Source organism: Eubalaena glacialis, chromosome 4 (assembly GCF_028564815.1).
Source record: "Eubalaena glacialis isolate mEubGla1 chromosome 4, mEubGla1.1.hap2.+ XY, whole genome shotgun sequence".
Classification (NCBI taxonomy): domain Eukaryota; kingdom Metazoa; phylum Chordata; class Mammalia; order Artiodactyla; family Balaenidae; genus Eubalaena; species Eubalaena glacialis.
The window spans coordinates 117,287,332-117,298,933 of NC_083719.1; the positions used below are offsets into that span (position 1 = coordinate 117,287,332).

Sequence of the window (11,602 nt, forward strand, 5' to 3'; positions counted from 1 at the left end):
TAGTCCTCGTCACTACTTAATAAACCAGGTGAAACAAGGCAGACCTGACAAAAAGTTCTCTCCACCTCCCAGGTTTCTCAGAGAGCTCCCCACAGGGGTAGAAACTTGCACACGTGCCTTACCTACAAAAGGAGGCCCCAGAGCTGCTAGAACACTCTGTTAAGAAATACCCATGGGAACATAGACCTTAAAAGAAATTAGACTGCAGGCTAGAGAATGATTTTAATGCAAAATAGAAAGGACCAATTCACTGTCATTTTCCTTGCTCTGGCCCTATAGACTCCTCCTCCCTGTGACTTTGAGATGGTGGGAGGAGCATGCTGTGTTTCTAGGGTGACTGCCCATGTGGGAAAGAGTCTCTCAGGCTGGCAGCTTGCTCCCAGATCTGGAGGAATGCTAATGTCCCTTAGATCTGGGAGTAGATGTGAAACAATAAAATAACATATCTAGTTTATTGCCTCTACCCATCCCATCGCCTTCCTTCTTACAGTCACAGGGAAGCTGCATCATCGTCAGATCCACAGGGACTCAAGGTCGCTTTTAAAGAACCTGCAAAATAAATACATAATGAGGATGGATGAAGTTAACCAGGAGTGGTAGGGTAGGGAAGAGGAGAGAAGAGCCTGGATCTTTGAAAGTATCTCCTTTCTGGTTAAGGAAGTGGAGCCTGAAAGGAGGAGGAGGAGGGAGAAGGGAGGAAGGAACCAGGAAAAATGCACCTTCTCTGCTGAGGGGCATCCTTTGCTGTTATTCATGTTGATGTTCTTCATGGAGATGAGGGTGATGCTGTCTTTCTCTCCATTGGCTGTGGAGCAGCTGGGGAAGGAAGGGAACATGGGTTAGAGACAGGAGGAGCCATAGGGCAATGGGGATCAAGGAATTGGGGGGTTGTGAAACTTAACCTTTGTTTTGAGAAACCTTTATTTTGGTGGTGGACTATAATGAAATGAGTGTGTGCTTTGAAGCCCCAAAGACTTGTGTTTAAATCTTAGTTTTGCTACCTACTACTTGTGTGATCTTGACCAAGTTACAACCTCTCCTAAGTCTTAATTTTTTAATGTGTAAAATGCAGTAATATCTGCCTTGAAGAACTCCTCTAAGAATCTGAGATATTACAAAAATTTCTACCATAGTGCTTGGCACATATAAGGTGTTCAACAAGCGGTTCCTTAAATAAGTACCTTCTTGTTTAAGGAGTATATTAGAATCTGAATTCCTGCACTTTTCACGAAGGGGTTATAGAGACTTAGCCTTGGGGCTGAAGCGTTCCAGTCCATCACCTGCCCGAGCGCTGGTCTCGGTGAGGCTGTCAGGATTCTGTGTGTGTGTGTGTGTGTGTGTGTGTGTGTGTGTGTGTGAAGGCAGGAAGTGTTGGTCCCTCTTGGAATGGGGGAGTAAGAGGTCAGTAGATGATTCTTCCCTTACACCTCTGACAGTCTTACCTTTCAGAGAGCCCTGAACTCCCAGGTTTCTGGGGATCTGTAAAAATCCAAAGGCACGGATTGGAGGTCACAGGCTGTAACTGAGAAGCCCAATCTTCCCCTCAAAGCCCACCCAGTGGACCCTCCCATTTCCCCTAGTGGTGCCATTCCTTCCCTCAACCCCAAGCTGGGTGTCAGTTCCAGAATCTAGCTCTGGGTCCCTCATCAAAGAGAGGCAAAGGGGACCCTGAGGGTCAGGGCATGTACCTTCAGACTCCTTGTTCTTCCGACACTTAAACCTTAGACTGACCACACTGACCAGGATGATCACCACAACCACCAGGATGGCAATGAAGCTGATAACACCTGAATAGGGAGAAGGATGGGGTGAAGGAGAAGCAGAGGACAGGACAGAAGAGGGCAACAGGAGTCCAAATTCCCTTCCCAGCTAAGTGCTGTGTAGACAAGCTCTGGGAGTAAAGTGAATTCCCCTTCTCTGTTGAATGAATGAGCTCTCAGCCTGCTATTCCTGGCTCCACAGCCCTGCCCCATCCTCCCTTAAGAACATGGAGCCCATCAGAGTCCAGAAGAGCTGAGTGGAGGGCCAGTGGAGGCTCCATCCGACCAGCGTCTTCCTCATCAGCCAAACCCTCCTAAACCAAATGGACAAGATTTGAACTTGTGTTCCCAGACCTAGAGTCCAAGTCAGCTCAGGCGTGAGGTCCCCTGCCACTCCCCACCTTCTCCTCCCTCTCACCGAATGCAGCCACAGTGAGCACCGTCTCTGACGTGGGGCTGGGCAGGATGGTCGAGTCTTCTCTCGTCCTCAAACTCATGGTGGGTAATTTGGATGTAACATTGTGAGAGGTGTCTAAAAGGGAGTAGGGATGGGGGTATCAGCGAAGGGACTGACGCAGTCTATGTGAGAAAGCTGGCCCCCTCCCACTTCCCCCAGTTAGAGGACTGCAGAGAGAACTCATGCCCTACCAAAAAGACTTCCTCCCACCCTTCAGAACTGGGTGATGTGGGATCACGTGAAGAGCATTGCTGGTTGCTCAAGTTCCTAGTTCCAGAGGACTTCAGAAAATTCAGGATGCTTCTCTCATTATGCTCTTCCCACCACACCCGTGGGGTCCAGAGGAAAGGGATTTATGCTGCAGAGATAGGGAGCCAGACCGGGCAAGGGGGAGCCATCTGTGTTTTGCCAAAGGTTGAGGCAGAAGGAAGGAAGGGCATCAGATGTTTGTCCCCAGGCACTGACCTAACAAGCCAGGCTGCCAGTTAATGGGCACAAGTTTCTGGTGCTCTTAAAAAATGGTATGGTCGCCCATCTCTGCCCCACTTCAACACATTTACTGCAGGCCTGATTGCTATTCCACTTCCTTATCCTCACCCAACTCCTAAGTTTAAGTCTGGAAGTGTAAAAAGGCCCCAGAGCCGAAGGCTGGGATGAGAGAGAGGGTCAGGGTGCTCTTCACTGTGAGTACAGACAGGACATACCTCTGCTTGTACTGTCACTGCTCTTGCCGCTGCTTGGGATACCTGTGCCTGCACCATGAAACAGGAGGGCCCAGATGGAGGGTATCCACCCCCTCCTAGTTTTCTCCCATGCTGCTGGGCGAAGGCCAACCTGCCCTGAGAAGCATGTAGCCCTTTCCCGCCTTTTCTGTCTCCCTTTCCAACATTTTGGGTTCCCCTACCCCCAGCTTACCCCTTCTGTGCCTTTATCAGTCCTGAATCCAGGCTCCTTTTACCTTCACTGAGACCAGTTCCTGTCTCCACTTCCCCCCCACCTCAAGCCTCTCTACCTCTCTCCCAAAGCAGGGTACCACTGGTGTGGATCCTAGCCTTGAGAACCCTCACTGTGGGGCAGGACCTGGGCTTCCCGAGGTGGGAAGAAGGAACCTAGCCAGACATGACCCAGGGTTTTTCACCCCCAGTCCCAGGTACTCATGGAGTCCTGATGTGTGCTTCTGTGGCTGGGACCAAGTCAGTCCCAGCAAGGACAGGGGTGACCAGCCACGGTGCTTGAACTCAGAGTCATGGGTTTACCGGCTTCCATGGAGACCTGTGAGGGCTTCTGTGGAGCTGCTGCAGATTAGGAAGCATGCGTGGCCTGCTTAGGGCCTCAACCAGCATGTGTGCAGGGAAGCTCTTTAGCCCCAAATCTGCCTTCAGTTCCTCTGGGCCTTTACCTTTGCAGTTCCCTCTCCCTGGGATATGCCCTACCACCCTCCACCCCACAGTCTTCAACGGATTAACTCCTTCTTGGGCCTCAGCTTCAGAGATCACTCACTCTGGGATGTCTGGCCCCCAAGTCTGAAGTGGCTAATGTTGCCCGGGTTCCCATAGCACCTTCGGCTTACGCTCATCGTGGCCCTTCTCACCCTGCTTTGTAACTGTCAATATGAGGTCCTATTTGCTTGTCTGGTCCTCCACTTATCTGTATTGTCCTTTAGAGCAGAGACTGTGTCTGGCTCCTCGCTGGACCCTCCCTGAATGGCATCTGTAATCTGAGTGGCAGAGTACCTGGGATGCCGGTGCTGGACAGAGGGCTTGAGTAGTTGGGCTCTGCGGAAGGACCGTCTCCTGCAAGTACAAGTGGAGGGCAGCTGGAGGTGGGGCAGGTTTGGTGACACCACACTCCCTAGCCCACCCGAGAACCCTTGGGCTCCAAGCAGATCTAAAGGGCTGGGGAGAGGGCTGGGCAAGGGGCAGGGCTTGGCCCCTAGGCAACCACACTCACTCACCTGTCTGGGGGGAAGTTGGCTCTGTGGTTGGACTATGACTGCTGAAGTTTCCTGAAACAGATCATCTGAGACTGAGGGTCCGCTGCCTCCTATTGCTCCATCTGCCTCTCTCCTTCGCTAAGCTGGTGTTTTCTAGTCTTTCTTCCTCCCCCACCCCACGCCCCAACCTGTCATCTCTCTCCTCTCTCAAGGCATGTGAAAGATTAGTGCCAAACAGGCCTGGAGCTCTTTCCACTTTTCCTCAGCTCCCAGGCCAGAATGCTGGAGTAGGCCCTGTGCCTTTGGTCTTACCCTGAGGGCTAGTTGTCGCAGGCTGGGAGTTGTGGCCTGCAAGAGAAAGCAGAACACGTAGACTAGCTTGGTGAGCCTTCTGCCCAGCCTTCACCCCCCCCGGAGAAGAACCCAGGCCTTTTGGCTTCCAGCCTCCCACGCTAGAAGGCAGGCACCCTTGGCAGTAGGCTAGAGGATGTGACTCCAGCTCATGGCGCTGGCTTCCTCTGAGACTGTGACTCAATCACACCATCGCCACCACCTCATGGTTCAGTGTCCTAGAGTCCTTTCCTGTCTCTTCAGTCCCACATGGGTTATATACCAACCTGACACAAGGGCAGGGGAAGGTTTTTCCAAAGTAGTGATACATCCAAGGACAGAGGGCCAGTGACCTGCCACGTCTAGACAAAGACCCAGAACTCCAGGTCTCTAGCTAATGTTCTCACTACACTACTATGGAGCCATCCCTTTTCTGTGAATACTGTCATCCTGGTCTTGTCCCAAGGGAAGGGGATGGAAAGATGTGGTGAATAAGATGAGGTGAGGGATTGGGGTTGGTACCTGGGCTGTCTCTCTACCCCTCCAGCTGGAGGTAAGGGCCTACACAGGAAGCAAGTTCTGAGGTACATACAGGAGGCAAGGAAGTTCTAGAACGAGCCACCAGTTTACTCTAACAGGTAGAGGCTACTTCAGAAATGGTCACTGTTAGCCAAACACAGGGAAGAGGCAATTATCAGGAGGCCCCAGTCACAAGGCCTTGTTCTCCTTTGTGTGTGTGCATGAGTGTGCCTGCGGACCTCCACGCAGATGTGCATGTGTGCTGTGTGTCCATATATGTGTCCCCTGTGTGCGTGGGACCTGAAAGGTCAGGTTGTGTTTGCTCATTTACCACAATGAAATCATTCTTGAAACCTGTGAACAATGTGAAAGGAAAACAACGTGGGGAAGTGGAGCCGCCCAGCTGGGTTCCCGTCCTCCACTAGCTGGGCTGGGACTGCAGCCGCTGGCCTGGCCTCCTGCTCCCTCAGCCCCTCATCATCAGGGAAGTACCAAGCCTGGGAGCCCAGGCCCCGGTGAACAGAGGCTGCTGAGGGCCAGGGACCTGCCCAGCCTGGGGCAGCCCACTAGTTTATTTTCTTCAGCCACTGCTTTCCTCCATGGGGCTGTCACTTGGATAGTGTGGAATTAATTGCTTCCAAGCCCAAGCTTGCCCAAAGCCAGGGCTGTGTTTTTCCAGGTCACCATCTCTCATAGCCCCATTCCCTCCTTGGATGGGGCAGTCAAGAGGGGAGTTAAAACTTCTAGGTGCCCCAGCCTAGAGAGAACTCTTCCCAGCTGGGGAATCACCCTGGGTGAACACTTTTCAATCTGAGGCATGTCTTAAAAAAAAAAAAATCTATCAGTTATTGATCAAGCATATCTAAGGTACCATCTTTGCTCTATAAGGTGATAACTAGTTTTTAGTGGGAAGGCACAGTTCACTGCCTTCCTGCATTTATCTAGAAGCAAAACTAGTGTCTTAGAAGGAGTTCCAAAGTCACAAGCTCTGAGTCCCAGTGGCCTGCTCTCTCTTTGTCTCCTGTCTCCCCTCCCCCTACCGGAACAGTTTGTCAACAGTGGATTCCTCTGTGAGGAGGGACTTGGGGAGCATCTGTTTCTATAGGTCGGGCTGCCTCTGACCACCAGGCACAGGGATATCTTACTTTCCTGTCTCCCCTCCCTAATCCCTACCTGCTTCACTCCCTGCCAGCCTCTCTCTTCCCCCTCTTCACCACCACCACACTGTTTTCCTCAGCAGCATAGTTTAGTAGTTAAACTCATGGATTTTGGAGTCTGGCGGTCTTGAGTTCAAGCCCTGACTCTGTCACTTACTGTCTGACCTGGGCCTCAGTTTTCTCTTCTTTAAAATGCAAGTGATTTTAGTAGCCCAAAAGTCATTGTGAGGATAAGAAAAGGCACATAAAGCACTTAACACAGGGCCTGACAGTTCATGCTCAAGAAATTCTAAACATTTAAATTTTTGCCCCCTTCTCTCCAATCCTCCAAGTTTCAGGTCTGCCCTGAATCTGTGTCTCCACAGTCACGTCTCTTAGTGGGCCTGAATATACTCAAAAAGATTCCCCAGTCCACCAAAAGAAGGAAACAGCGAGGGCTGTGAGATCCTGGGATGAGCGGCTAGGATACTCAAGGGTGATTGTAGCTCAGGAAGAATAACTCAGGACATTCCTAACCCTGGGGCTTGGCTGGGACAGAACGGCAGGTAGGGAAGCTGGGAGAAGCCTAGGTTTGTGAAAATGTCCCCTCGTGGGTCTCACCTTTTCATCTCCTCCTCTGCCATTTCTGAGGTTTCTACGGCAGCCTAGTCCCCCAGCCCCAGATCAGATGTGTGACTCTATCCTCCCGGGAGGGGGTGGGGGGAATAGGAATGGGATGATCAGAGTTTTATCCCCAGTCCTTGGGCTTTTAGAAAAATGTCTGACCTCTCCAGGAGACAGAGCATTGGGGAACTCGGGCCCTCTCACCCACCGCCAAGAAACCGCCATCCTCCCTCCCCATCCAAATACTCTTGAACCCCCTTCTGCCGCTTTGAGCACATGCTCATAAATCCTCCACAGAGGACCTGTGGAGGGTGAAGTGGGGGTGGGGAAGGGATGACAGAAGGGAAGTTTCTGCCCTGTGAGTCAGAATCTCCTGGATTTCTCATGGTTCCCAGAAACGGCTCCCTAATTAGAGGACCCCTTATGAGCTGCTTCACAACTCATCCGCTACCAGAGCTCTATCTGAGAGGTGTTGTTCCCAAGTCATTTCCTCTGGGGGTCATTTCATCTGGCCTCCTAGATGAAATGCGTACATCTTCTTTGGCAAATGGTTCTTTGTATCTAACCTGGGTCCCTCTTCCTGTGATTTGAGCATAAAGTCAATATTTGGAAATCCCAGGTTGTTACTCCTCATATGAAAGAAAAAAAAAGATCACCTGTAAAGCCAAGGTACAGACAGTTTTGTGCTAGGACACCCTGGAAGGAGCTTTCCAGCCTCAACCTCACACCAAGACAGTCACCTCCCACATTTCAGGGGGCCAGCCTCTCCGGGGGCCCCAGTTCACCCTGGAAAATGTCCCACAAAAGAGTCTAACCATACCTCTATTTTACCGCTGCCTGGGAATGACCAGCTCCCAAGCCAAGTGATCCCCTTCACAAAAAGGCTCTGGAATTTCCCTCCGGGTGAGCGAAGCCCTGGATGCAGAGCCTGTGTGGTGTGTGTCCTGAAGGAGAGACAGGCGCCCAGGACTGCTGGCCGCAGGAGAGGAGCTGCTGAAGGACAGTGGCAGGTGCCTCTTACCTTGGAGCAGGAGGAAGCCCAGGATGGCCCAGCACAGCTGCGTTTCTCCGACGCTCCCCATGTCAGCTGGGTCTGCGGCAGGCAGGCAGCCTCTGTGCGGAGGCTCTGTCCATAGTGGAAAAGAGAGAGGGAGTGCTGGGGCGGGATGGGGGTGGGGGCTGACTCTCCAGAGCTTCCTGTCAAAGAATAGAAGGAAACAGATTGGGACTGGCTCCAGGGGGCCCTGCTCAGCCCAGCAGCCCAGTTGAGGATGTAAGGCTGAAACAGCCGCGCCTGCGCCCGGGCTCCTCGTGGCCTGGGCTAGGGCCACCGTGGTCTCCTCCAGGACCTGTGCCCAAAAGACAGCGAGGGCAACCTGGCCCCGTGCCCCCTCTCTTCCCCTCCGTGGGGATCCATCGGTCCCTCCATACACCACCTGGAGGCTTTCTTGGAGTGTAACTCTGTTTCATTGAGCCCTATAGCTCGGCCCACCGGCCGCCCACCCTCTGTAGACTGAATCCTCTACATGCCTCTCCCTCCTCAGGGCTCCGGATGCAGATGGGACTCCCTACATCTTTCAGGGAAACCTTACAAACATTACTGTTATTCTGAATAGAAAAACAAGAGGACCACGTTCTAAACATCCCTCCCTCAGCCCTCCCCTCACGTTGGGGTCAGGTGTTCCCTGTGCTCCAGCAGCACCCTGTCCTTAGCATCCAGCCAGCCAGTTGCACTCGCTCGGCCGGTCAAGTCAGCAGCCCAATGACCAGCAGCTTAAGCGAGCTTGGAGGTCTGAGTGGGGTCCCTAAACGTTAGGGTGTGTAGCAGCTGGGCTGAGAGACAAGGAATCAGGAGGCTACATCTTACTTCCTGGGATCAAATCACTGGGTGAGGGGAGTTCCTGGGGCGTCTCCTGGCCTCCAGACTGGAATAGAGGGTGGTGCATGTACAGCGAGGGACAGATTGAGGGATGGCTGGTCCCATGGAGTTAGTTGGGAACCAAAAATTATCCTTTATAAACTGTTTCCGGGGAGAGGAGAGACTGGTGGGCACTTTTTGTGACTTGGATGCATTAAAGCACACACATTCACAAATGAAGTTATAGACAAGTGCAAAGAGACATACCAGAATTCATATCTGTGAAAGTCAAAGAAGAAAAAACCCAAAGAGAAAAGAATGCCTTGCATGGGAATGATAAATATCAAATTCAACAAGATGTTTATCCCTACGGTGAGAAGGAGGAGAGAGGTCAGGGAGTGGGGCTTCTATTTTATTTGTAATGTTTTAGTCCTTAAAATTTTTTGAAATCAATGTGACAGACTATTGAGATGAACAGAACTAGTGGTTGGGCCAGAGAGATTTAGTATATTATAGTCTGCACTTTCCAGTGTGTTTGAGAAATCGCTTTTTTAAAAAAAATCAAAGATAATGACTTCAAGGAATCAGTTGGGATAGAGAGCAGGCAAGTCCTGGTGGGGGGCGGGGCGGGATTAAGGCGCTGGCCAAGTGCCTGGGATCTTGTGGAGCAGGGACGGGCAGGCAGACCTAGGCTCCTGAAGCTGGCAGGGGGCATGAAAGGAGGTGCCAAGGAGTAAGATCAAAGCACTCTCAGAGTTGAGGGCTGGGCTCAGGGTAGTCCAGATGTTCGAGGAAGTAAAAGCGCAGGAGAGAGCGTTGAGGCTGCGTGTGCAGAGGGTGTGTGCCCCGTAAGCCCCATAGACGTGGCAGCTCCGGGTAGGGACCGAGCTGGGGAGGCAGGCTCTCCTTTGCCCCGCTGGCCGCCAGTCCCGAGGGAGCCTTGCGCAGCGGGACAATGCATCAGGTAGATTCGCAGCTCACCCCCTCCCGCCAGGCTGGTGAGACTCCCCCCAGGGGCCCCAAGCCTTTCACCAGCCTGTGCTTCCCTTTTTCCCCCGTACATCCGGAGCTGCTTCCCCACCCCCTGACCTGGGAGCTCTGTGGCCTGGGCCCCAGAGAGCTCTGACTTTCATGCAGGGTGGGGAGGTAGGTATTGAGCTTTCCAGATGCCAAGGGACAGGTATTGGGGAGGGATGGGGTGGACAGTGTGACTCAGGAACTAAAGGGAGTGGGTTTGTCCTGGCCAGCCCTTCCTGGACCCCAGGTGCCTAGCCATGGGGATAGCCAGGCTGAGGGTTCAGGGTTAGGGGAGGGGTTCCACCTCAAGGGTCTGCTCCTCAAGGTCCAGCTGGGGAAGAGAAGACTAAGGAGATAGTTTCTTGAGCCTGTGATAACTTCACCAGCTCTGGGGCTTACAATTTGGAGGTTTGCTACCTTGATGGTAATCCCCCCAACCCCCTCTCAATACTTAGCAGGATAGAGACAGACAGAGGTAGGGATCATGACCCCCAGCTTTTGGTAGAAGACCCTGAAAGAGAACAGAGGTTGGCGTGGGGTCTCCTCAGTCCATCTTGGACAAAGCCAGGAATCCACACTGGGCATTCCCTCCCCTCCAGGTCCCTGAACCTGATTCTGAGCGGGGTGTTTTGGGGTATAGCTCTTGCCTCGCTCCAAGCCTCTGGGGTTCATGCCTCCTCTTCCTCTCTCCCTCTCCCCGGGGTACACCCCTCTTCCTACTGTGTGTGTGGAGAGTAGTGGGAACGTAAGATGCTGGACACAATGACTCCTTTTTCCTGGGACTTTAAGGAATAGCTATTCACTGCCCACCTGGCCAGGGCACGGGACAGCAGCCCATAGTGTGCTAAGATTCCTGACCCAGGACATAGGATCTATTTAGGAATTTTGCTGAAGACCTGGGAAGAGAGAGCAATGGGAGGGGACTTGGCAGGGGGTTGTGGGGGGGGGGGGGAGGAGGCAAACTTTATATGCCAGGCTGTAATAAAGCCCCTCTCTTTGTCCCTTTCCGAATGACCTTGTTGCCTTATCTCTGTTTTTTTTCCCCCTCTGTCTCTGTCTCTCTGCATCTATCTTCACTTCTGTCTCTTTATCTCTCTCTTTTTCTTTCTGTCTCTCTCTTTGTATCTTTCTCATTCTCTCTGTATCCCCCTCTCTTTTTCTTTCATTTTCTCTATTGTTATGTGTGTTTATCTCTGTGATTCTCTGTCTCTCTCTTCTCTCTCTGTCTTTACCGTCTCTCTGTCTTTCTTTGTCTCTCTCTCTCTCTCTCAGTTCCCTTTGGGTGTCTATCTCTCTCTATTTTGGTCTTTTTCTGTGTGTATGTGCCCATGTCACCCTCTCCATCTGCTGCTTCCCTCCCAGGCTGGCCACCATCCCTGGCTTTCTGCAGCTGTGAACGGCTCAGCGGGGCAGGTGCCCCAGAGGCAGCTTCCGGAGGTGCTGGGTGGGACCTGGGAACCACCTCAAGGGGTCGGGCTGCCCCTGCTAACTGTCATTGTCACTGCCTTTGTCTTGCTGGCAGTCTGTATCGTGGTGGCAGTCCACTTTGGGCCAAGGCTACACAAGGGCCATGCCACTCTCGCCACAGAGCCACCATCCCCAAAGCCAGAGAGTGGCATCTCTCTCACCCGCTGGCGAGTGCTGGGCCGTCAGGACAGTCACGAAGATGCCCAGCAGGAACCTCCTGGCTCTGACTCCTGCCCTGTGCCAGATGGGCCCAGGTTCAGCATTGATGAAGTCACATTTCTGTAGGAGGGAGACTTTGGAAAGTTGGCCTGACCTGGCTCAGAACAAGAAACTGGACAGAGAATTAGGGCAAAAGCAAATTGGGGCCTGGGCATCAGAGCTTCCGAAGGGCACACATGGACTTAGCTGGAGCTGCCCTCTCAGCAGAGTATTTATACAGAAAGCCCTGTTGTGGACCAAAGAAATAAAAGAAGCTTGAATGCTGCTGTGAGCATTCCCAGG

General features: G+C 52.4%; 2 protein-coding genes across 4 annotated transcripts; one reads left to right on the top strand and one right to left on the bottom strand.

The window, feature by feature from the left end:
* Nucleotides 1–203: 203 nt before the first annotated feature.
* On the bottom strand, nt 204–7,918 carry ECSCR (endothelial cell surface expressed chemotaxis and apoptosis regulator). Of its 3 annotated transcripts, XM_061189666.1 has the most exons (10): nt 7,781–7,917; nt 4,463–4,498; nt 4,172–4,222; nt 3,951–4,010; nt 2,922–2,969; nt 2,179–2,292; nt 1,689–1,787; nt 1,443–1,479; nt 720–816; nt 204–549 (listed from the first exon to the last, which is right to left on the bottom strand). In XM_061189666.1, the coding sequence occupies exons 1-10, from the start codon at nt 7,839–7,841 to the stop codon at nt 541–543; spliced, it is 612 nt and encodes a 203-aa protein (XP_061045649.1). In that variant the 5' UTR covers nt 7,842–7,917; the 3' UTR covers nt 204–540. The 3 variants fall into 3 exon arrangements, with proteins under 3 accessions (XP_061045649.1, XP_061045650.1, XP_061045651.1); XM_061189667.1 differs by lacking the exon at nt 4,463–4,498 and having other exon boundaries at nt 7,781–7,918; XM_061189668.1 differs by lacking the exon at nt 2,922–2,969.
* A 1,654-nt stretch (nt 7,919–9,572) lies between these two features.
* On the top strand, nt 9,573–11,386 carry SMIM33 (small integral membrane protein 33). Its single transcript, XM_061188238.1, has 2 exons — nt 9,573–9,581; nt 10,997–11,386. The coding sequence occupies exons 1-2, from the start codon at nt 9,573–9,575 to the stop codon at nt 11,384–11,386; spliced, it is 399 nt and encodes a 132-aa protein (XP_061044221.1).
* The last annotated feature ends 216 nt before the right edge of the window (nt 11,387–11,602 follow it).

Excerpts from the sequence above, each read along its gene's own strand:
- ECSCR (XM_061189666.1), bottom strand. The coding sequence starts at position 7,841 with ATGGGGAGCGTCGGAGAAACGCAGCTGTGCTGGGCCATCCTGGGCTTC. Across the intron at positions 4,011-4,171 it reads GCCAACTTCCCCCCAGACAG|GAGACGGTCCTTCCGCAGAG; the intron begins GTGAGTGAGTGT and ends TTGTACTTGCAG. Across the intron at positions 1,480-1,688 it reads GAAGAACAAGGAGTCTGAAG|ATCCCCAGAAACCTGGGAGT; the intron begins GTACATGCCCTG and ends GGATTTTTACAG.